At 44.3% G+C, this 25,134-nt stretch overlaps 1 protein-coding gene across 1 annotated transcript in view; it reads left to right on the top strand.

Annotated features, from left to right (window-relative positions):
* Positions 1–25,134, top strand: part of LOC121005745 (zinc finger protein 729-like) — a 456,628-nt gene that overhangs the window by 320,667 nt on the left and 110,827 nt on the right. Inside the window, 2 exon segments of the mRNA XM_040438514.1 lie at positions 1,242–2,275; positions 23,649–23,666. Coding sequence (XP_040294448.1) covers positions 1,242–2,275; positions 23,649–23,666 — 1,052 coding nt within the window.

Genomic DNA, 25,134 nt, shown 5'->3' with positions numbered 1-25,134 from the left:
TTATCATTGGATGGTGTTTATATATGAATCGCAGGCACTTAATATTAATCCACAAAACAATGGAAGATTTTATGGAGCGTGCCATCCAGTTTGTTTACTTGAGAGTGACAGGAATGTGCTTCCTACTGTCCATTCTACTCTCCTCCCTTCGAGTCCAGCTGCTGTATCTGTCATCCATTATAGCCCAGGTCTCATTCCCCGGCCTGCACTCTCCCCAGCAGCAGGTGTGATACAGTGATGTCATTGTCCCTGCTGGGCTGAGAGGTAGAGCGCACAGACCAGAGATAATCCCCCGGCCTGTGCGCTCTCCTCATCTCAGCAGAAGAGATGACGTCATCACGTCTGCTGCTGGGAGGAGCATGATGTGCTTGGTAGTACTTTATTAATTTTATTCAAAGTATAAGCAGTATAAGGAGCTTCACTACTGTAAGGGACACTAAGGGACAGCACAAAGGGGGCATAACTACTGTGTGGTGACACTAAGGGGAAGCATTATTGTAAGGGGCATAACTATTGTGTGGTGGCACTAAGGGGGCATGACTACTGTGTGGGGGCACTAAGGGGAAGCATTATTGTAAGGGAAATAACTACTGTTTGGAGACATCAAAGGGGCATTCTCCTGAGGGCACTAAACAGGAATTCTACTGTGAAAAGGACTCTTAGGGGAGATAACTATGGTGTGGGGCACTAAGGGGACATTCAACACCTCTTGTCCAGCGCTAGGAAATGTTTTATTTATATGTATTTAAAATGACTGATTGGGTGGAGTTTGCAGGGAAGTTGCTCAAGGTGAGGGCCAACCTAGTCTAGTTATGCCTATCGGTCTACTATTAGATCGTGATCTTTTTGGACACTAGTGTTTGTCAGTTAATTCTTGTATTTTGTGCCATACCTTTCTGTGGATTTTTTTTATATTGAAATGTAATACAATCTCAATAGAATATTTTGGTATATTATTCATCAATAATAAAATGTCTTTTATTCTTGGCAGATGACTGTACCAGGAACTTAGAGAAACATCTGGTATCTTCAGATATTGAAGTAGATGATCGTGGTATCATACAAGATATATATGAAGAGCATGCCAATATCCAAGATATACCCTTATCCAATCACAGCAACAATGCATCATTTGATTCTTTTAAACAGGTCCGATCTTCTGATTCATCACAAACTGTGACACAGAATAAAAGTTACAGAAAAGGTGTTAAACATCCAACAGCTCATGAAAGAGAGAAAACATTTTCATGCTCAGAATGTGGGAAATGTTTTAACACGAAATCACATCTTGTTACACATCAGAGAATTCACACAGGGGAGAAGCCATTTTCATGTTCAGAATGTGGTGAATGTTTTAAGCAGGAATCACATCTTGTTGTACATCAGAAAAATCACACAGCAGAGAAGCCATTTTCATGCTCAGAATGTGGGAAATGTTTTAAGCATAAATCAGCTATTATTATACATCAGAGAATTCACACAGGGGCGAAGCCATTTTCATGCTCAGAATGTGGGAAATGTTTTAACATTAAATCAAATCTTGTTACACATCAGAGAAATCACACAGGAGAGAAGCCATTTTCATGCTCAGAATGTGGGAAATGTTTTAAGCATAAAGCAGCTCTTGTTACACATCAGAGAATTCACACAGGGGAGAAGCCATTTTCATGCTTAGAATGTGGAAAATGTTTTAACATGAAATCAAATCTTGTTACACATCAGATAATTCACACAGGAGAGAAGCCATTTTCATGCTCAGAATGTGGGAAATGTTTTAACGCGAAATCAGCTCTTGTTACACATCAGATAATTCACACAGGAGAGAAGCCATTTTCATGCTCAGAATGTGGGAAATGTTTTAAGCATAAATCATCTCTTGTTACACATCAGATAATTCACACAGGAGAGAAGCCATTTTCATGCTCAGAATGTGGGAAATGTTTTAAGCATAAATCAGCTCTTGTTACACATCAGAGAATTCACACAGGGGAGAAGCCATTTTCATGTTCAGAATGTGGTGAATGTTTTAAGCAGGAATCACATCTTGTTGTACATCAGAGAAATCACACAGGAGAGAAGCCATTTTCATGTTCAGAATGTGGGAAATGTTTTAAACAAAAATCAGCTCTTGTTGCACATCTGAGAAATCACACAGGAGAGAAGCCATTTTCATGTTCAGAATGTGGGAAATGTTTTAAGCATAAATCAGCTCTTGTTGCACATCTGAGAAATCACACAGGAGAGAAGCCATTTTCATGTTCAGAATGTGGGAAATGTTTTAACCAGAAATCGACTCTTGTAACACATCATAAAACTCACAGAGAGAAGCCATCTCCATGCTTAGCCCTTTCGTGAACTTCCTTATGAGTTTTTATGGTAGTTTGTGTTGCTATCTGGCTTTATTCCGTCGGACACTCCTTTTTACAGGGAGATAAAACAGCGCCTTGCTTTGAGTTACTAGAGGTGGCCGAGGGCTCGGAGTGATGATTGGGACCACTGTGAGAGCTCCCCAAACACGTATTGTCTCCTGTTTTGAATGAATACCAGTCATCAAAGGACAAATCCAGTTAAAAGTGAAAGTTTATACCATATATATATATATATATATATATATATATCCCTTCTAAACAAAAATGTTTGGTGAAATAAAAAAAAAACTATAGGACCTGATATAAAAAGATAACTATCTACCTATTCTAGCCCCGGTCTGTTCTACCTTTTATAAGTATTTGTAATCAAATATGAGCTTGTCAAGAAACCGTCAGCTCTTACTGGGTTTCATCAGTAATGTGCAAGTTCTCCCATCAAGTAACCCAGGTGAGGATTACCTCATTACATAGAAGCAATTGCTTGACATCCTAAAAAAAATATGATCTTAATCTGCATACCCTAACCAAAATGTACCTGTAGATAAATCCAACAAGTGCACCCCTGTATTTGTAGAAGTCATGTGGTTCACTCATCTCACATGCATTAACCAAGGATTTACCCACTGGTAATGTTCTTCTTTGTATGTCCCACCAGCTCTGGATTTTTTAAGTTTTCTAATTGAAGACTTGATATTGTCCCAATTCCAAAACAGGCAGGGGTGAAGACCTTAACCTCTTGGGGACACAGGGCGTACAGGTACGCCCTGATGTCCCGGTACTTAACGACACAGATGTCAGCCGTTTAACCCTTTCCATGCCGCGGTCCGTAGGGACCGCTGTATGGAAGGGGTTAACAGGGAGGGAGCTCCCTCCCTCTCCCATCGTGGGCTGCTGTGCCATTTCAGCCCATGATTCTTGACGGGACGGGGCCCCCTCCCTCCCCATCACCCGCTGCTCTGTTGTGGCAGCGGGCGATGGTTACCATGGCAACCGGATGCCTTCACAGGCTTCCGGCTTGCCATGGTAAGGCTAAGTCTGATCAGACTTCTGCTAAAGGCAGAAGTCTGATCAGAGTAAGTGTAAAGTGAAAATACAGTACAGTACACTATATAGTGTACTGTATTGTATTATACAGACATCAGACCCACTGTATCTTCAAGAACAAAGTGGGTCTGGGTAAAAAAAATAAAAATTTAAAATGCAAAAACACATTTATCACTGATATCAAACATGTGTAGTGCATTTTTTTTTTTTTTATCACCGCGTCCGTAATGACCTGATCTATGAAACGGCCATGTTACTTTCCCCGCACGGTGAACTCCAAAAAAATAAAAACTATGTTGAAATTAAAATTTTGCCCACCTTACATCCCAAAAAAGGTAATAAAAGTGATCAAAAAAGTCGTATGTACGCCAAAATGGTACCAATCAAATCGGCACCTCATCCTGCAAATAATGAGCCCCTACATGAGACAATTGCCCAAAATGTAAAAAAAATATGTCTCTCAGACTATGGACTATTTTTTTTCTAAAATGCTGTTATTGTGTTATATACATATTATGTATCGCCGCGTCCGTAAGAACCTGCTGTATAAAAACATGACCTAACCCCTCAGGTAAATACCGTAAAAAAAAAAAAAAAAATGTGTCAAAAAAGCCATTTTTGTCACCTCACATCATAAAAAGTGTAATAGCAAGCGATCAAACAGTTATATGCCTCCCAAAATAGTACCAATAAAACCACCATCTCATCCTGCAACAAATGAGCCCCTACATAGGACAATCGCCCCAAAAAAATAAAAAAAAATATGGCTCTCAGTCTATGGAGACATTAAAACATGATTTTTTTTTTGTTTCAAAAAGGATATTATTCTGTAAAACTTAAATAAAAAAGTAACATATTAGATATCACCGTGTCCATAAGAAACTGCTCTATAAAAATAAAACATGACCTAACCCCTCAGGTGAACACAGCAAAAAAAATTATATAAATACGGTGTCAAAAGCCATTTTTGTCACCTTACATCACAAAAAGTGTAATAGCAAGCAACCAAAATGTTATATGCACCCCAAGATAGTGCCAATCAAACCAACATCTCATTCCGCGAAAAATGAGCCCCTACAACAGTCGCCTAAAAAATAAAATATTGCTTTCAGAATGTGAGGACACAAATTTTTTTTTTTTAAATGCTTTATTATGTAAAACTGAAACAAAACCCCCCAAAAACTAGTCATATTTGGTATTGTCACGTCCATAACAACCTGCTCTATAGAAATAGCACACGATCTAACCTGTCAGATCAACAATGTAAATAACAAAAAATAAAAACGGTCCCAAAACAGCCATTTTTTTTGCTAATTTTCCATTTTAATCCATTTGTCCAGTAACAAATCAAGGATTAACAGCCAAACAAAACTCTATATTTATTGCCCTGATTCTGTAGTTTGCAGAAACACACCTTTTGTTACTGGAAAAAATTGATTAAAATGGAAAATTTGCCCAAAAATTGAAATTCAGAAATGTTATCTCCATTTCCCATTAACTCTTGTGGAACACCTAAAGGGTTAACAAAGTTTTTAAAATCAGTTTTGAATACCTTAAGGGGTGTAGTTTCTAAAATGGGGCCATTTATGGTGGTTTATATTATGCAAGCCTCACAAAGTGACTTCAGACCTGAACTGGTCCTTTAAAAAGTGGGTTTTGGAAAATTTCTGAAAAATTTCAAGATTCTAAACTTCTAATCTTTGTAACTTCCCCCAAAAATTAAATGGCATTCCCAAAATGATCCAAACATGAAGTAGACATATGGGGAATGGAAATTAATAACTATTTTTGGAGGTATTACTATGTTTTATAGAAGTAGAGAAATTGTAAAGAAGTAGAAAATTATAGAAGTAGAGAAACTTGGAAATTTGCACATTTTTTGTAAATTTTGTATTTTTTTTATAAATAAAAATGTTTTTGTTTTTTTACTCCATTTTACCAGTGTCATGAAGAACAATATGTGACAAAAAACTATCTCAGAATGGCCTGGATAAGTAAAAGCATTTTAAAGTTATTCATACATAAAGTGACACTGGTCAGATTTGCAAAAAATGGCCTGGTCCTTAAGGTGAAAATGAGGCCGATCCTTAAGGGGTTAAGTGATTATTGCCCGGTGGCTCTCACTCCTATTGGTATTAAGTGCTTAAAACAACTTGTCCTCAGGCCTATGAAGAGCAAGATCTGCACCTCCATGGACCAATACCAGTTTGCTCACAGAGCACATAGGTCAACTGAGGATGCTGTTTCACTTGCCCTTCACACCGCACTCACACCTGGAGCAGAGAGACAGCTATGTGCGGATGCTCTTCATTGATTTCAGCTCTACCTTTAACACCATCCCTCCCAACAAGTTGGCAACGAAACTGAACAACTTGGGTCTCAGCTCACACCTGTGCAACTGGATACTGGATTTTCTTACAAAAAGACCACAAATCGTAAGCATGGGCAAGCACTTCTCTTCATCCTTAACACTAAACACTGGGGTACCGCAAGGCTGTGTGTTGAGCCCTCTCCTTTACTCCCTCTTCACAAATCACTGCAAACCTATTCACAATACCATTATAAAATTTGCAGATGACACGACCGTGATAGGCCTAATCTCCAACAATGATGAAACAGCCTATAGGAAAGAGGTTGAGAACCTAGAGAGATGGAGTAAGAATAACAACCTCATACTCAATACCAAGAAAACAAAGGAGCTGATTCAGAATTTTAGGAAAAAGAAACGGAAGGGACACAATTCCATTAGCATAAATGGTGGAAACGTGGAGATAGTTCAAAGTTTTAGATTCTTAGGATTTCATATTAGTCAGGACTAGGGTTGAGCGACCCAAACTGTAAAGTTCGGGTTCGTACCGAACTTTAGGATTTTTGGACCCCGAACATTTCAGTAAAAGTTCGGGTTCGTTGTTCAACGATTTCTCAGCGCTTTTTGAAAGGCTGCAGAGCAGCCAATCAACAAGTGTTTAACTGTGTGCCCTTAGAAGCCATTAAAGCCATGCCTTCTAATGTGATTGGCCAGTGCAGCATGTGACCCAGCCTTTATATAAGCTGGAGTCACGTAGCGCTGCACGTCACTCTGCTGTTACTAGTGTAGGGAGAGGATGCTGCTGGTGATTTCAGGGAGAGAATAGGACAGAATCTGTGATCAGAACTCGAATATAACTCAGCGATCTACATACATTTAGTTGTGTGGGTGCAGTGCACAATCTTTTTACCCTGCCTCGAGCCCAGTGACAGAAAAAAATAACTTTTATCCGTCTGTTAGTTAGGTGGGCGGCGGCCATTTTATGCAAGCTCGGTGCACCAGCACTACATCTGAGCTTTTGTGACATTCAACACCAAGCTTGAAATACTGCACTAATAATCTGGTTTTAAAAAAACACCCTTTTTTGGCAATATACAACATCTGGTGCATTTGCAGGATTAGTCAGTGTGCAATTTAAAGAGGACCTTTCATCCGAATCAAGTATGTAAACTGAATATACATACATGGAGAGCGGCGCCCAGGGACCCCCCTGCACTTACTATTATCCCCGGGCGCCGCTCCGTTCTCCGGTGATAGCCTCCGGTAAAGTCTTAGTTAGGCTCCACCCATTTGAGCCTGCCGGCGTCTCCTTCTCCTATGCTGTAGCGCTGGCCAATCGCAGCGCTCAGCTCTTAGCCATGCTATGAGCTGAGCGCTGTGATTGGCCAGCGCTACAGCATAGGAGAAAGAGACGCCGGCAGGCTCAAATGGGTGGAGCCTAACTATGACTTTACCGGAGGCTATCACCGGAGAACGGAGCGGCGCCCGGGGATAATAGTAAGTGCAGGGGGGTCCCTGGGCGCCGCTCTCCATGTATGTATATTCAGTTTACATACTTGATTCGGATGAAAGGTCCCCTTTAAGGTAGAAATACAGCCATAATTTTCTGGGTTTTTAAAAACACCCTTTTTGTGCAAAATACACTATTTTACAGCCCTAGCTTCATCTGCACGTGTGACATTCAATCGTTTTATACAGCTTTCATATTCTGTTATTAAAAAAAAACTTTTTTTTTCAAAATACTTAATATTGCAGCCCTTGCTGCATCTGTGATGGTTAAAACAAGTTTTAAAAATTAAAATAATTTTCTGGCTTTGAAAAAACAATTTTTTTTGTCATTATCCAACATCTGGATTATTCAGTGTGCAATTTAAGCTAGAAATAAAGCCATAATTTTCTGGGTTTTTAAAAACACACTTTTTTGGCAAAATACACAATTTTACAGCCCTTGCAGCATCAGCACGTGTGAAATTCAAGGGTTCTATACTGCTGTCATATTCAGTTATTAAACAAACACTCGTTTTAGGCAAAAAACGTAATTTTCCAGCCTTTGCTGCATATGTCATTGTGAGATACACTCTTTCCATACTGTGGTTCTATTCAGTTCTTTAAAAAACACCCATTTTGGGCAAAAAACTTTAATTGCGGACTAGTCTGCATCTGTACGTGTGAGATCCAACCTTTATATACTGTCGTTCTATTCTGCTATTAGTTAAACACCCATTTAGGGCAAGATCCTAAATTTTAGAAATATGAGGAGAGCGTCAGGGACGTGGCCTAGGTCGTGGTGCTGCTGGTGGAGCTCCTGTTGCAGGGGGAGGACGTGGTCGATCTGTGCCAACTACACGCACAAGTGAAACCCCTTCCTCAGGTGCGAGTAGGCAACAGAACCTGCAGCGGTATTTGGTCGGGCCTAATGTGGCTCTACGAATGGTGAAGCCAGAACAAGTACAGGCGATAGTAGATTCGGTTGCTGACAGTGCCTCCAGTTCCTTCACATTGTCTCCCACCCAGTCTCCTGCTGAAAGATCAGAGTTGACACCTACAGCCGATGTCCATCAGTCTTTCACCTCACCCCCTTGCAAATCAGCCAAGCAGTCTGAGCCCCAAGTCATGCAGCAGTCTCTTTTGCTTTTTGATGACTCTGTTAGCAGGGTTTCCCAGGGCCAGCCACCTATCCCTGCCCCAGAAGTGGAAGGGATTGAGTGCACCACTTATGTTTCAAGATGAGTACATGGGAGGACCATTTGCAAAAAAAAAGGAAAAAAAAAGTTTTAGCAGCTCTCACCTCTAGCCACCTGCGTGAAGCACGGAAGGAAAGTGACTTGAACCTAGCCACACTTGATAAGTCCAAAAAACAAAGAGGTTGATTTTAGCTTTTGACGTATAAAAAGTATTCTTTATTCGGCTTGCAGTATTAAGATCCAACAAATGTCACATGGAGAGACACAAATAGATTGTGACGCGTTTCGGGCTATGGTATTGAGCCCTTCATCAAGACAATGCAAAGTGTACTAAAAACAAGTGCTTTATATACAACACTGTTGTATATAAAGCACTTGTTTTTAGTACACGGAAGCGTTCAGCTCTCCATCTCCCAAATGCTGGAGAGGAAGAGGAATTACCCACCCGCGATCACTAGCCCTGAATGCCAGCATTTCTAAATTACTGGCCTTTGAAATGCTGTCATTCCGTCTGGTGGAGACGGAGAGTTTTAACCCCTTAAGGACTTAGAGTGTACCGGTATGCTAGAGAAATTGAAACTTGGAAATTTGCAATTTTTTACGAATTTTGGGTAAATTTGGTATTTTTTTATAAATAAAAATGTTGTTTTTTTTACCCAATTTTAGCAGTGTCATGAAGTACAATATGTGACGAAAAAACAATCTCAGAACGGCCTGGGTAAGTCAAAGTGTTTTAAAGTTATCAGCACTTAAAGTGATACTGGTCAGATTTGCAAAAAATGGCCAAGTCCTTAAGGTGAAATAGGGCTGAGTCCTTAAGGGGTTAAAGGCCTTATGGCGGTGGCTGTCCCACAGTACGTCGTGCCCAGCCACCACTACTTTTCCAGGCGAGCCATCCCTTCCCTGCACAACCAAGTAGGGGACAAAATCAGGTGTGCACTGATCAATGCCATCTGTGGCAAGGTGCACTACGGATACGTGGACCAGTAAGCACGGTCAGGGACTTTATATCTCAATAACAGCACACTGGGTAAATGCAGTGGCGGCTGGGCCTGAGGCGGATAGCAGTTTTGCACATGTCCTTCCACCACCAAGTATTGCAGGGAGCTTCAGTTTGCCTCCTGTTGCTTCCTCCTCCTACTCTGCTTCCTCATCCTCTACCAGTTCCTCATCTGGTCAGCGTAACACCTTCACCACCAACTTCAGCACAGCCAGGGGTAAACGACAGCAGGCAGTTTTAAAACTTATCTGTTTGGGGGACAAAACCCACACTGCGCAGGAGCTGTGGACGGGCCTTGAACAACAGACCGATGAGAGTTTGGTGACAGTGAGCCTCAAGCCCAGCCTGGTAGTGTGCAATAATGGGCGAAATCTCGTAGCAGCTCTGGGACTAGCCGGTTTGACGCACATCCCTTGCCTGGCTCATGTGCTGAATTTGGTGGTGCAGAGAATCCTTAAAAATTACCCCGATATGTCAGAGCTGCTGCATAAAGTGCGAGCCGTCTGTGAGCGCTTTCGGCGTTCTCACCCTGCTGCTGCTCACCTGTCAGCGCTGCAGCGTAACTTTGGCCTTCCCGCTCACCGCCTCATATGCGACGTGCCCACAAGGTGGAACTCCACCTTGCACATGCTGGCCAGACTGTGCGAGCAGCAGCAGGCGATAGTGGAGTTTCAGCTGCAGCACGCACGGGTAAGTCGCTCGGCGGAACAGCACCACTTCACCACCAATGACTGGGCCTCCATGCGAGACCAGTGTTCCTTCTTGCGCTGTTTCGAGTACTCCACCAACATGGCCAGTGCCGATAACGCCGTTCTCAACGTAACTATCCCACTTCTATGCCTCCTTGAAAAAACGCTGCTGGCGATGATGGAAGAGGATGTGGCACAGGAGGAGGAGGAGGAAGAGGGATCATTTCGTAGGGTTTCCAGCCAGTCATTCCCAAGTGGCTCCGAGGGTGGGCTCCTGCACCCACAAACGCCAGGTACACAATTGTCCAGCCAGAGCACAGTTCTGGAGGATGATGAGGTGGAGGATGAGGAGATGGAGGAGGAGGAACCATGTTCACATCAGGGTGGCACCCAGACCAGCTCATGGCCATCACTGGTGCGTGGCTGGGGGGATACACAGACGATACACCTCCCACAGAGGACAGCTTTTCGTTGCCTCTGGGCAGCCTGGCACACATGAGCGATTACATGCTGCAGTGTCTCCGCAACGACCGCAGAGTTGCCCACATTCTAACTTGTGCTGATTACTGGGTGGCCACGCTACTGGATCCCCATTACAAGGTAAACGTACCGTCCTTAATTCCGTCACTGGAGCATGATCGTAAGATGCGCGAGTACAAGCGCACACTGGTAGATGCGCTGCTGGTGGCATTCCCACCTGACAGCGGGGGCATAGTGGAAGCACAAGGCGAAGGCAGAGGACGAGGAAAAGGTCGCCAATGCAGATGGGGCACCGCCAGCACCTCAAAAGGCAGAGTTAGCATGGCCGAAATGTGGAAAATCTTTGTCAGCACGCCACAACAACCAGCACCACCAGCTGATATGGAACGTCTTAGCAGGAGGCAGCATTTCACAAACATGGTGAAGCAGTATGTGTGCATACGCCTATAGGTACTGAATGACGGGTCTGCCCCCTTCAACTTCTGGGTCTCCAAATTGGGCACATGGCCTGAGCTTGCCCTTTACCCCTTGGAGGTGCTGACCTGCCCTGCAGCCAGTGTATTGTCAGAACGTGTGTTTAGGACGACTGTAGGGGGTTATCACAGGTTATATTTCCCAATGTTTTGGGGTGTACCCTAATTTAAAAAAATAAACAAATTTAAAACAAAAAGCAGTGTAGGCTACCTCCTCCTCCTCCACCGCCGCTTCCACCTACACCGCCACATCCACCGCCTCTAGAAACCTCCTACTCCATATGGACCTCGTCCTCCTAGATCAGTGATAGGCAAACTGCGGCTCTCCAGCTGTTGCAGAACTACAACTCCCAGCATGCAAAGACTGCCTACAGCTTTCAGCCTACAGCAGGGCATGGTGGGAGTTGTAGTTTTGCAACAGCTGGAGAGCCGCAGTTTGCCTATCACTGCCCTAGATCAAGATTATTATTATTTTTTTACGTATTTTATGTTATTTAAAGTCATTTCCCTATCCACATTTGTTTGCAGAGCACTTGCCATGCTCTTAACCACATTTTGATGCAATTTGCAGCCCTCTAGCCCTTTCCATGACATTTTTACAGACATTTTAGTGCTCAAAAGTTCGGGTCCCCATTGACTTCAATGGGGTTCGGGGTCAAGTTCGGGTCCCGAACTCGAACTTTTTTCCGAAGTTCGGCCGAACCCGTTGAACCCCAACATCCAGGTGTCCGCTCAACTCTATTTTTAACTTAATTTTTTTATCTCAGTCGGCTGAGGAGTGGGAGGGGGCGTGGCCTTACCAGATCGGGGGAGTGTCCTTTTGAACAGCTCACTCTAAGACAGCAGCACTGTGCTGTCTGAGTGTAAGCTGCAGGGAGAAAGTCACCCTCCCTCTCACCCCTGCAGCTGACAGAAGTAGATTTTTATCTTCAATTTTTCAATCCCTGTCCGCTCAGGGGTGGGAGGGGGTGTGGCTTAGTGGGACCTGGGGGGCGTGGTTTTAAGTCTTTTGAGGGTGGATGCCCTGTGGCTGGGGGCATGTGTGGGCTCCTTCCTGCAAGAGTGACGCTCCTCTGGTCACCTTACTGGCTCATTTGCATACAAAATAAACTGGATTTTCAGAGGATAAAAACATCTATTGCTGGAACAAAGGCACGTCTTGAAATAAGGTACTAAGTGCTATTAGGCCCTGGCTTTACTTCAATAGCGATTATCCTGGTGACAGATTTCCTTTAAAGCTCTCCTACAGCAGTGAAGATAAATAGCTGGGTTTTTATGGAAACCTGGAGTAAAACTGTGTATGTGGAGGCTGGAGGACCTGCGAGCTTCTATTGGCTGATCAGGGTCATGTGACCAAGCTTCTGTTGGCTAATGCATTTTTTGGGAATATCTCAGGAACGGTACATCCTAGAGAGCTGAGACCTGGTCTAAAACCTTCCCGGACACTTTTCGTGTTTGTAAATGCGACGGTACAGATTTCTTTAGCGGACATACACACGCATACACTCAGCTTTATATATTAGATAAGGAACTTTGATAGTGAGGAATTTAGCCGTTAGATTACGAGATATTATTACATTTATAAAGGGGCTTCTAGCGATTATGTGCTTGTGCGTAATGTCTAGATTACAGATAAGCACTCCACATTCGTTTCAGGTCCAGTTTGCTGAATTTTGGGAAAATTTGGGTTCAGACCCTAATCGATTTGGGCCGAACTGAAGCTGCTCCAATTATTGCCCTATATGTTGGTGTATAACCCCCTCTATCCTCCTCGAACTTTAGGAAAACTTTCCATCTCTTTTAGTTTATTGCAATGATAGCAATAGTAAGTGATCCCTGAGTGACACTGACATGCATCTCTTTGAGTGATCATATATCTGACTGTGTCATCATACAGCGTGTCTGACACCGCGCTCGCACGTGTCTCATGCTTTTTCCTATTCCAAAACTGGTGGAATATGGTATTTAACCCCTTAGGCCCCTTTCACACGGGTGTGACGGATTGGCTCCGGATGTGTTCTTGTGAAATTTGAAACCGGATGTGAAACTCGCACCATTTTGCAAGCAAGTTCAGTCAGTTTTGTCTGCGATTGCGTTTAGTTTTTTCCCCGCGGGTGCAATGCGTTTTGATGCGTCAAAAAACTGAAGGTTTACAAACAAAATCTCCTAGCAACCATCAGTGAAAAACGCATTGCATCCGCAATTGCTTCCGGATGCAATGCGTTTTTCACTAAAGCCCCATTCACTTATACTTATACCTAAACATTCTGAATGATGGGTCCCGTTATGACATTCTCCCCAGGAATCCATCATTGATGGATCGTAAGGAACTCAGTGGGATTCTATCTGAAGCCCTCCAACTCAGAATTATCAACAACTCTGAGCTGGGGTTTATTTTACCACCATTCCCACAATTGGCCTGTTTCTATGGCCTCCCTAAGGTTCACAAGGGATTAGAACCCTTAAAGGGAAGATCAATTATATCAGGGACAAACAGCCTAACGCACCCTATCAGCACCTACATTGACCAAATTTTAAGACCATTTGTTACCTCTCACCCATCTTATGTCCGGGACTCCATGGAGGTCATCAAGAAGGTGGGTGGCCTCCATGTGGAGCAGGACGTGATTCTGGCAAGTTCAGATGTGGTAGCACTATATAATTCGATACCGCACAACAAAGGATGCGAAGTAGTGTCCACCTTCTTGCGGGAGAGGGGTACTCATTTATGGCCTCACAATGATTTGGTGCTGAAACTCTTACAATTTATTCTTGAACATAATACCTTCCTTTTCAATAATAAGTTCTACCACCAGGTAAAGGGCGTTGCGATGGGGAGCCCGTGTGCCCCCACATAAGCAAACCTTTACCTGGGTGGATGGGAAAGGGAAGTAGTGTTCAGTGAAGAGATGAGTGACTTCACATCGTCAATTATGTTATGGCTAAGATATATCGATGCTATATTGATTTTTTTGGCAGGGTGATGAGAACACCTTTTGCGAACTTTGTCCAGTGGCTTAATGTTAACGACTGGGGGCTTTTCTTCACATCGATAATCCATCATTCCAGTGTTACATTTTTGGACCTCACTGTCTTTAAAGACATTGTTAGCAATATAGGCACACTCCTATTCCATGTTCCACCATGAGACATTTCCAAATGGCTGCAAATAATCTGAAACTGAGGTACCAAAGCCGTGGATACCTGACACCGATTTTGAATCAAGCGTAACCTCTGAGTAGCAATAGGGAATCGTAGCTAAACCCTTGCACGCGGATTGAAAAACCTGACCAGATTCGGATCATTGGAAACTATGAAGCCCACGGCCCTGTGGGACAAATCTTTCCACAATATTGGGGCATTCTACAAGCGGACCCCGACATAGGGCATTTGGTGGGCAGTACGTATCGAAGGGGTAGAAATATTAACATGTTCAGGACCTTGGATAAGAATGCTCGTCCTAACTTGCAGGTACTTCAGGCACTAGGAGGAGCATTCTCGTCCTGCAGTTAAACTGTCACTGTGAGTAATCACACAGTAACAGGACAGTGACAATGGCTGTCACAGACTGATTGGTCACAGCACCTATGAAAGAGACAGTCACAGCTGTCCCCGTCTGACGATCGCTGTGATTGGTCAGTCAATCCAGAATGACCAATCACAGCTAAAGGCGCCTATTTCCACTCCGATCTCCTCAGTTTTGTCATTACTGTGACAGTGCTGAGAAGATTGAGAGTATGTGCTATAAATCCTCAGCAGTCCACTCCTAATTGCTGAGGAGATCACAGCTGCAGCCTGACATTCCCCTCAACCCCCATTTGCAGTGCTGAGAAGATCGGAGCTGCTTGTAATTCTGTCTCCAGTGCTGAGGAGATCAAGCTGTGGATTAGTCTGCCCTTCCCCCACAGCTGCAGAGTTAACCCCATCAGCTGCACTTAGCCCCCCTCAGACACCTATACCCTTTCCCTAGTGCTGTGTGACCTGTGGATAAAAGGCAGGAAGCTGTAAGTGTATTACAGTGAGTAATACACTTACAGCCAATGCATTCCAATACAGAAGTATTGTAAAGGGGATCAGACCCCCAAAAGTTGAAGTCCCAGAGTGAAAAAAATAAAATAAAGTGAAAAAAAGAAGTAAAAAAAATAGGGAAAAAAAGAAAAGTAGACATATTAGGTATCGCCACGTCCATATTGACCGGCTCTATAAAAATATGACCTAACCCCTCAGGTGAATACTGTAAAAAACAAAAATGGTGTCAAAAAAGCCATTTTTTGTCACCTTAAATCACAAAAAGTGTAACAAGTGATCAAAAAGTCATATACACCCTAAAATATTACCAATCAAACCATCATCTCATACTGAAAAAAAATGAGCCCCTACATAAGACAGTCGCCTAAAAAATAAAAAATGGCTTTAAGAATATGGAGACAGTAAAAAAATCTTTTTTTTCAAAAATGCTTTATGTAAAACTGAAAAAAACAAGCAAAGTAGTCATATTTGGTATTGTCGCGACTGTAACAACCTGCTAACTAACTAACCTGTCAGCTAAACATTGTAAATAACAAAAAATAAAAATAGTGCCAAAACAACTATTTTTTGTTACCTTGCCTCACAAAAAGTGTAATATAGAGCAATCAAAAATCATATGTACCCTAAAATATTACCAACAAAACTGCCACCTTATCCCATAGTTTTCATTTTTTTTTGTCTTTTTTGGAGTTTCTATTTTAGGGGTGCATCAGGGGGTCTTCAAATGTGACATGGCAGCTTAAAATTATCCCAGTGAAATCTGCCTTCCAAAAACCATATGGTGTTCCTTTCCTTCTGGGCCCTGCCGTGTGCCCGTACAGCAGTTTACGACCACATATGGGGTGTTTCTGTAAACTACAGGATCAGGGCAATAAATATTGTGAAAATTCTGAAATTTCATTTACATTTTACTTTAATTTGTGCGGAACATCTAATGGGTTGACAAAGTTTGTGAAATCAGTTTTGAATACCTTAAGGGGTGTAGTTTCTAAAATGGGGCCATTCTATTATGTAAGCCTCACAAAGTGACTTTAGACCTGAACTGGTCCTTAAAAAGTGTTTTTTTTTTCTTAAAAATTTTAAGATTTGCTTCTAAACTTTTAAGCCTTCTAATGTCCCAAAAAAAGAAAATGTCATTTATAAAAGGATCCAAACATAAAGTACACATATGGGAAATGTAAAGAAATAACTATTTTAGGGGTTATTTCTATCGTTTTTAAAAGCAGAGAAATAAAAATTTTGAAAATTGCTAATTTTTCCACATTTTTGGTAAATTTGGTATTATTTTTATTTAAAAAAATGAAATATTTTAACTCAGATTTACCACTGTCATGAAGTACAATATGTGACGAGAAAACAATCTTAGAATGGCTTGGATAAGTAAAAGTGTTTTAAAGTTATCACCACATAAAATGACACGTTAGATTTGCAAAAAATGGCTTGGTCCTTAAAAGGGTTCTTCGGGAATTAAAAAAAATAAAAAATAGTTAAATATTGCTTTATTATAAATATATTCCCAAATACCTTTCATTAGTTATGATGGCTTATTTTGTCTAGGGAGCAATCATCAGGAGAAATAAAATGGCAGCTGTCCTATTAGTACACACAAAACCTGTCCTAATCACACAGCAGGACAAGTTACTTCAGAACACTGAGCGACAGAGCTGCCTCACCCTCCTCTCAGGGATTATGATCCTGAATACTACTTATAAGATTTTCAGCTGAATCTCTGTAAGAATGGAGCTCATGAGGAGACATGAAATACAGACGGACAGAACAGACTGTGGCAATGAAGATTTCATACAAGTGCTACTGCTCATTACTAGGGATGAGCGAACCCGAACTGTATAGTTCGGGTTCGTAACGAATTTTGGGGTGTCCGTGACACGGACCCGGACCCAAACATTTTCGTAAAAGTCTGGGTTCGGGTTCGGTGTTCGGCACTTTCTTGGCGCTTTTTGAAAGGCTGCAAAGCAGCCAATAAACAAGCGTCATACTACTTGCCCCAAGAGGCCATCACAGCCATGCCTACTATTGGCATGGCTGTGATTGGCCAGTGCAGCATGTGACCCAGCCTCTATTTAAGCTGGAGTCACGTAGCGCCGCACGTCACTCTGCTCTGATCAGTGTAGGGAGAGGTTGCAGCTGCTGTTAGGGCCAGATTAGACAGTAATTAACTCTGCAAAAACACTTAATTCAGTGATCGATCTACAGCTGTGGATCATTAAACTGCTGCTATTTAATTGCTCACTGTTTTTAGGCTGCCCAGAGCGTTTTTATGTCACTTTTTTCTTGGGTGATCGGCGGCCATTTTGTGTCTTGTGGTGCGCCAGCACAAGCTGCCACCAAGTCCATTTAACTATCAATAGTGTGGTTATTTTTTTGCTATATCCTACATCAGGGGCTTGGCTGTGCTTGCTATTTTATTGAGGGGTAAAATACAATTGCCAAAATAGCAGTACCCTAAATCTGGTGTTTCAGCTGTGGCTAGCCAATTGTAATACTGTCTGCTGTCTGCCGAAGCACAGTTTTTGTTCTGGGTTGAATACAATTCCCAACTTAGCAATTCCCTAAATAATTTTTTTCTGCTGTATCAGGCCAAGTTTAAATCGATCCATAAAAGGGTATATTAGATTTAAGGTGCGGATAGTGTCATCCTCAATAACTTCACACGCTACCGTGCATTTCCAAGTTTAATTCTGTCCGTAAACGTATACCTGTCACCCAGCGCCTAAATAATAGGCCTAAAATTTATATTCAGCTAAATCTGTGTTTATTGCTGAGGCTGGTCAATTAATTTAGTGTCCGCCAAAGCACAGTTTTTCTTCTGGGTTGAAATACAATTCCCAACTTAGCAATTCTCTAAATCAGTGGTTTCTGCTGTATCAGGCCTACTTTAAATCTATCCATAAAAGGGTATATTAGATTGAAGGTGCGGATAGGGTCATTCTCAATAACTTCACACGCTACCGTGCATTTCCAAGTCTAATTCTGTGCGTAAACGTATACCTGTCACCCAGCGCCTAAATAATAGGCCTAAAATTTATATTCAGCTAAATCTGTTGATACTGCTGTGGCTGGTCAATCTATTTAGTGTCTGCCAAAGCACAGTTTTTGTTCTGGGTTGAAATACAATTCCCAACTTAGAGCAGAAACCGCAAATTTAGGGAATTACTATCAGGCCAAGGTTAAATCTATCCATAAAAGGGTATATTAGATTGAAGGTGCGGATAGGGTCATCCTCAATAACTTCACACGCTACCGTGCATCTCCAAGTCTAATTCTGTCCGTAAAAGGGATACCTGTCATCCAGCGCCTAAATACTAGGCATACAATTTATATTCAGCTAAATCTGTCGTTACTGTTGTGCCTGTATTAGTGTAATACGGTACCTAAATAGATAGCCAGACAGTGTTAGGTGCCTGTAAAAAAAAGGCCTGAATTTGAATTCAATACATTGGGCCAAATAATTTTTTTCTTATTGTGGTGAACGGTAACAATGCGGAAAACATCTAGTAAGGGACGCGGACATGGTCGTGGTGGTGTTAGTGGACCCTCTGGTGCTGGGAGAGGACGTGGCCGTTCTGCCACAGCCACACATCCTAGTGAACCAACTACCTCAGGTCCCAGTAGCCACCAGAATTTACAGCGATATTTGTTGGGGCCCAATGCCGTTCTAAGGATGGTAAGGCCTGAGCAGGTACAGGCATTAGTCAATTGGGTGGCCGACAGTGGATCCAGCACGTTCACATTATCTCCCACCGAGTCTTCTGCAGAAAGCGCACAGATGGCGCATGAAAACCAAGCCCATCAGTCTGTCACATCACCCCCATGCATATCAGGGAAACTGTCTGAGTTATGCAGCAGTCTCTTATGCTGTTTGAAGACTCTGCTGGCAGGGTTTCCCAAGGGCATCCACCTAGCCCTTCCCCAGGGGTGGAAGAGATAGAATGCACTAACGCACAACCACTTATGTTTCCTGATGAGGACATGGGAATACCACCTCAGCACGTCTCTGATGATGACGAAACACAGGTGCCAACTGCTGCGTCTTTCTGCAGTGTGCAGACTGAACAGGAGGTCAGGGAGGAAGACTGGGTGGAAGACAATGCAGGGGACGATGAGGTCCTAGACCCCACATGGAATGAAGGTCGTGCCACTGACTTTCAGAATTCGGAGGAAGAGGCAGTGGTGAGACCGAGCCAACAGCGTAGCAAAAGAGGGAGCAGTGGGCAAAAGCAGAACACCCGCCGCCAAGAGAGTCCGTCTGCTATTGGCCACCGCCATCTGGGACCCAGCACCCCAAAGGCAGCTTCAAGGAGTTCCCTGGCGTGGCAGTTCTTCAAACAATGTGCTGACGACAAGACCCGAGTGGTTTGCACGCTGTGCCATCAGAGCCTGAAGCGAGGCATTAACGATCTGAACCTTAGCACAACCTGCATGACCAGGCACCTGCATGCAAAGCATGAACTGCAGTGGAGTAAACACCTTAAAAACAAGGAACTCACTCAGGCTCCCCCTGCTACCTCTTCTGCTGCTGCCGCCTCGGCCTCTTCCTCCGCCTCTGGAGGAACATTGGCACCTGCCGCCCAGCAGAGGATGTACCACCACCACCACCTCCGTCACCAAGCATCTCAACCATGTCACACGGCAGCGTTCAGCTCTCCATCTCACAAACATTTGAGAGAAAGCGTAAATTCCCACCTAGCCACCCTCGATTCCTGGCCCTGAATGCCAGCATTTCTTAACTACTGGCCTATGAAATGCTGTCATTCAGGCTGGTGGACACAGACAGCTTCAAACAGCTCATGTCGCTTGCTTTTCCACAGTATGTTGTTCCCAGCCGCCACTACTTCTCCAAGAGAGCCGTGCTTTCCCTGCACAACCAAGTATCCGATAAAATCAAGTGTGCACTGCGCAACGCCACCTGTGGCAAGGTCCACCTAACTACAGATACGTGGACCAGTAAGCACGGCCAGGGACGCTATATCTCCCTAACTGCACACTGGGTAAATGTAGTGGCGGCTGGACCCCAGGCGAAGAGCTGTTTGGCGCACGTCCTTCCGCCGCCAAGGATCGCAGGGCAACATTCTTTGCCTCCTGTTGCCTCCTCCTCCTACTCTGCTTCCTCCTCCTCTTCTTCCACCTGCTCATCCAGTCTGTAACGGGGTTCTGAAGGTGCACTCGGTCCCCCATTACCCGCATTACCCCATTTCCCCCATTAGCTTTGGGAATGAGGATCTGTGTTTGACCTCATTCCCAGGGCGGCGTTACTAGCTGGGTGGCTCCCTGCTCCTAAGTCTGCCTTGAGCGCCGAGCTGATCACTCGGTGCTCGACTGGTTGGTCTGTCGGTCATGTGACGCTGGCCACGTCACATGACCCTCACTGCCCACTATAAATACAGGCAGCCTGCTGGCCACAGGTTGCCTGTTAATTTAGGTTCCACCTGTGATTTGGTCTTTCCTGGTGTACTTACCTCCTGCTGAATTCCTGACGATCCTCTGCCTGCTCCTTGTGTACTTTGCTGCTCTCCTGGTATTTATGACCGCGGCTTCTCCTGACAATTCTCTGCTTGCTCCCTTTGTACTTTGTAGCTTTCCTGGTATTGACTCGGTCCGTTCACATCCTGTTGTTTGTCTGTCTGTCATCCCTGCACTTATTCCAAGTTAGGGATTGCCGTCCAGTTGTCCCCTGTCATTAGGACTCGCGAGGCAAGTAGGCAGGGCCAGGGGTAAGGGTGGAGCGCAGTGGTCACTTCCCTTTCCCCTGTGTGTGTGTACACGACCGTTACACAGTCAGCCACACACCTTCACCACCAACTTCAGCACAGCCCGGGGTAAACGTCAGCAGGCCATTCTCAAACTCATATGTTTGGGGGACAGGCCCCACACCGCACAGGAGTTGTGGCGGGGTATAGAACAACAGACCGACGAGTGGTTGCTGCCGGTGAGCCTCAAGCCTGGCCTGGTGGTGTGCGATAATGGGTGAAATCTCGTTGCAGCTCTGGGACTAGCCGGTTTGACGCTCATCCCTTGCCTGGCGCATGTGCTGAATTTGGTGGTGCAGAAGATTATTCACAACTACCCCGACATGTCAGAGCTGCTGAATAAAGTGCGGGCCGTCTGTGCGCACTTCCGGCGTTCACATCCTGCCGCTGCTCACCTGTCTGCGCTACAGCGTAACTTCGGCCTTCCCGCTCACCGCCTCATATGCGACGTGCCCACCAGGTGGAACTCCACCTTGCACATGCTGGACAGACTGTGCGAGCAGCAGCAGGCCATAGTGGAGTTTCAGCTGCAGCAGGCACGGGTCAGTCGCACTGCGGAACAGCACCACTTCACCACGAATGACTGGGCCTCCATGCAAGACCTGTGTGCCCTGTTGCGCTGTTTCGGGTACTCCACCAACATGGCCAGTGGCGATGACGCCGTTATCAGCGTTACAATACCACTTCTATGTCTCTAGGGCGATGATGGAAGAGGAGGTGGCCCAGGAGGAGGAGGAAGAGGGGTCATTTTTAGCACTTTTAGGCCAGTCTCTTCGAAGTGACTCAGAGGGAGGTTTTTTGCAACAGCAGAGGCCAGGTACAAATGTGGCCAGCCAGGGCCCACTACTGGAGGACGAGGATGAGGAGGAGGTGGAGGAGAATGAGAATGAAGCATGTTCACAGCGGGGTGGCACCCAACGCAGCTCGGGCCCATCACTGGTGCGTGGCTGGGGGGAAATGCAGGAAGATGACGATACGCCTCCCACAGAGGACAGCTTGTCCTTACCTCTGGGCAGCCTGGCACACATGAGCGACTACATGCTGCAGTGCCTGCGCAACGACAGCAGAGTTGCCCACATTTTAACGTGTGCGGACTACTGGGTTGCCACCCTGCTGGATCCCCGGTACAAAGACAATGTGCCCACCTTACTTCCTGCACTGGAGCGTGATAGGAAGATGCGCGAGTACAAGCGCACATTGGTAGACGCGCTACTGAGAGCATTCCCAAATGTCACAGGGGAACAAGTGGAAGCCCAAGGCGAAGGCAGAGGAGGAGCAAGAGGTCGCCAACGCAGCTGTGTCACGGCCAGCTCCTCTGAGGGCAGGGTTAGCATGGCAGAGATGTGGAAGAGTTTTGTCAACACGCCACAGCTAACTGCACCACCACCTGATACGGAACGTGTTAGCAGGAGGCAACCTTTCACTAACATGGTGGAACAGTACGTGTGCACACCCCTCCACGTACTGACTGATGGTTTGGCCCCATTCAACTTCTGGGTCTCCAAATTGTCCACGTGGCCAGAGCTAGCCTTTTATGCCTTGGAGGTGCTGGCCTGCCCGGCGGCCAGCGTTTTGTCTGAACGTGTATTCAGCACGGCAGGGGGCGTCATTACACAAACGCAGCCGCCTGTCTATAGCCAATGTGGACAAGCTGACGTTCATAAAAATGAACCAGACATGGATCCAACAGGACCTGTCCATCCCTTGTGCAGATTAGACATTAACTACCTCCCCTTAACCATATATTATTGTACTCCAGGGCACTTCCTCATTCAATCCTATTTTTATTTTCATTTTACCATTATATTGCGGGGCAACCCAAAGTTGAATGAACCTTTCCTCTGTCTGGGTGCCGGGGCCTAAAAATATGTGACAGTGGCCTGTTCCAGTGTTGGGTGACGTGAAGCATGATTCTCTGCTATGACATGAAGCCTGAATCTCTGCTATGGGACCTCTCTCCTCTGTCTGGGTGCCAGGGCCTAAATATCTGACAATGGACTGTTCCAGTTTGGGCTGATGTGAAGCCTGATTCTCTGCTATGACATGAAGACTGATTCTCTGCTGACATGAAGCCTGAATCTCTGTTATGGGACCCCTCTCCTCTGTCTGGGTGCCGGGGCCTAAAAATATCTGACAGTGGCCTGTTCCAGTGTTGGGTGACGTGAAGCCTGATTCTCTGCTATGACATGAAGCCTGATTCTCTGCTATGACTTGAAGCCTGATTCTCTGCTATGACATGAAGCTTGATTCTCTGCTATGGGACCTCTCTCCTCTGTCTGGGTGCCAGGGCCTAAATATATGACAATGGACTGTTCCAGTTTTGGGTGACGTGAAGCATGATTCTCTGCTATGACATGAAGCCTGAATCTCTGCTATGGGACCTCTCTCCTCTGTCTGGGTGCCAGGGCCTAAATATCTGACAATGGACTGTTCCAGTTTTGGTTGACGTGAAGCCTGATTCTCTGCTATGACATGAAGACTGATTCTCTGCTGACATGAAGCCTGAATCTCTGTTATGGGACCTCTCTCCTCTGTCTGGGTGCCGGGGCCTAAATATATGACAATGGACTGTTCCAGGTTTGGCTGACGTGAAGCCTGATTCTCTGCTATGACATGAAGACTGATTCTCTGCTGACATGAAGCCTGATTCTCTGCTATGGGACCTCTCTCCAATCGATAATGTTTTCTTTATTTTTTTTATTTTAATTTTAATTCATTTCCCTATCCACATTTGTTTGCAGGGGATTTAACTACATTTTGCTGCCTTTTGCAGCCCTCTAGCCCTTTCCTGGGCTGTTTTACAGCCTTTTTAGTGCCGAAAAGTTTGGGTCCCCTTTGACTTCAATGGGGTTCGGGTTCGGGACAAAGCTCGGGTCAAGTTCGGATCCCGAACATTTCCGGGAAGTTCGGCCGAACTTCTCGAACCTAAACATCCAGGTGTTCGCTCAACTCTACTCATTACCATACCTCCACCTCCTCTCTGTGGAGGTGACATCACCGGTACTAATGGGCAGGCTTTAGCGCTGCCCTAGCCTGGAAAACAACTGAGAAGCCTCTGTCTAGCAGTGTAAAAATGTAAGCAAAAAGGCAAAAAACAAAACATGAAATGCTCTGATGCGCATCTTAGAAGGGCTGCCTGGGTGAAAAAGGGGATATGCCCGGATTTAGCTCTGACCCGAACAACCCCTTTAATTTTTATTTATTGTGCTGCCTACCTAATTTTTGCAGCTTTGTTTTACATGACGCATGGGGATTTTTATTAGTATTTTTTTAAGAGATTTATTTACTTTTCAATTTAAACTCAAGCTCCTAAAATGCTATAAATATGCAGATTGACACCAAAATAAATGGTTAAAATTGGTTCCCTGTTTTGGTCATATTGATAGTTCTTTTTTTTTGTGTCACGTGAAAAGAAAAACTATGCAGACTTTTTTTTTCTATTTTATTGTCACTATATATATTTTGATACTTTTCAAATATATTTTGGCCTCACTGTAACTGGGGCATCCAGATGTGACGAGTGATGCTTCTGCACCATAACGCCCCTGCCTGGCAAGGTAGAAACCACTATGTGCACAAAACAAGCAATCACCGACAGAATATATTAAGGGGCAGCGTCCAAAACCATCCATAAGAACTATAAAGGATCACTGCCCCCCTCTCTCCATCTGAGGTATCGTCATTACTTGTAGAAGTTTTGTCAGGTATAAGACATCCAATTATAAACCCAAACAAAACTGTAACTGCAGCCATGGAGCTCATGGAATGAATATTGGGGATCCTCCAAATAAGACATATCATCTCCGTATCACCATACAATAATACAGAAAATAGTCATAAGAAACAAAATGATCAAAAATTCTATATATCCAATAAAAATATTTTATAACCAAGTATTCCCCCACTGGTAAATTCATGTGAGATGAGTCAACCAGATGACTTTTACAAATACAGGGGCAGCGGGGTCCCCACTTGGATTTATCTACAGATACATATTGTATTCATTCAATACAGGAGACTATATTTGTTTGAGGAGATCTCACAGTGGTCCCAATCATCACTCCAAGCCCTCAGCCACCTCTGGTAGCCCAAAGCAAGGTTCTGTTATATCTCCCTATAACAAGGAGTGTCTGACGGAATAAAGCCAGTTAGCGACACTAACTACCATAAAAACACATAAGAGAGGTCACTAAAGGGCTAAGCATGGAGATGGCTTCTCTCTGTGAGTTTTTTTATGTGAAATAAGAGCTGATTTCTGCTTAAAACATTTCCCACATTCTGAACATGAAA

This window comes from Bufo bufo, chromosome 6, assembly GCF_905171765.1.
Source record: "Bufo bufo chromosome 6, aBufBuf1.1, whole genome shotgun sequence".
NCBI classification, from domain to species: domain Eukaryota; kingdom Metazoa; phylum Chordata; class Amphibia; order Anura; family Bufonidae; genus Bufo; species Bufo bufo.
This window is presented reverse-complemented; position numbering and strand designations above follow the sequence as displayed.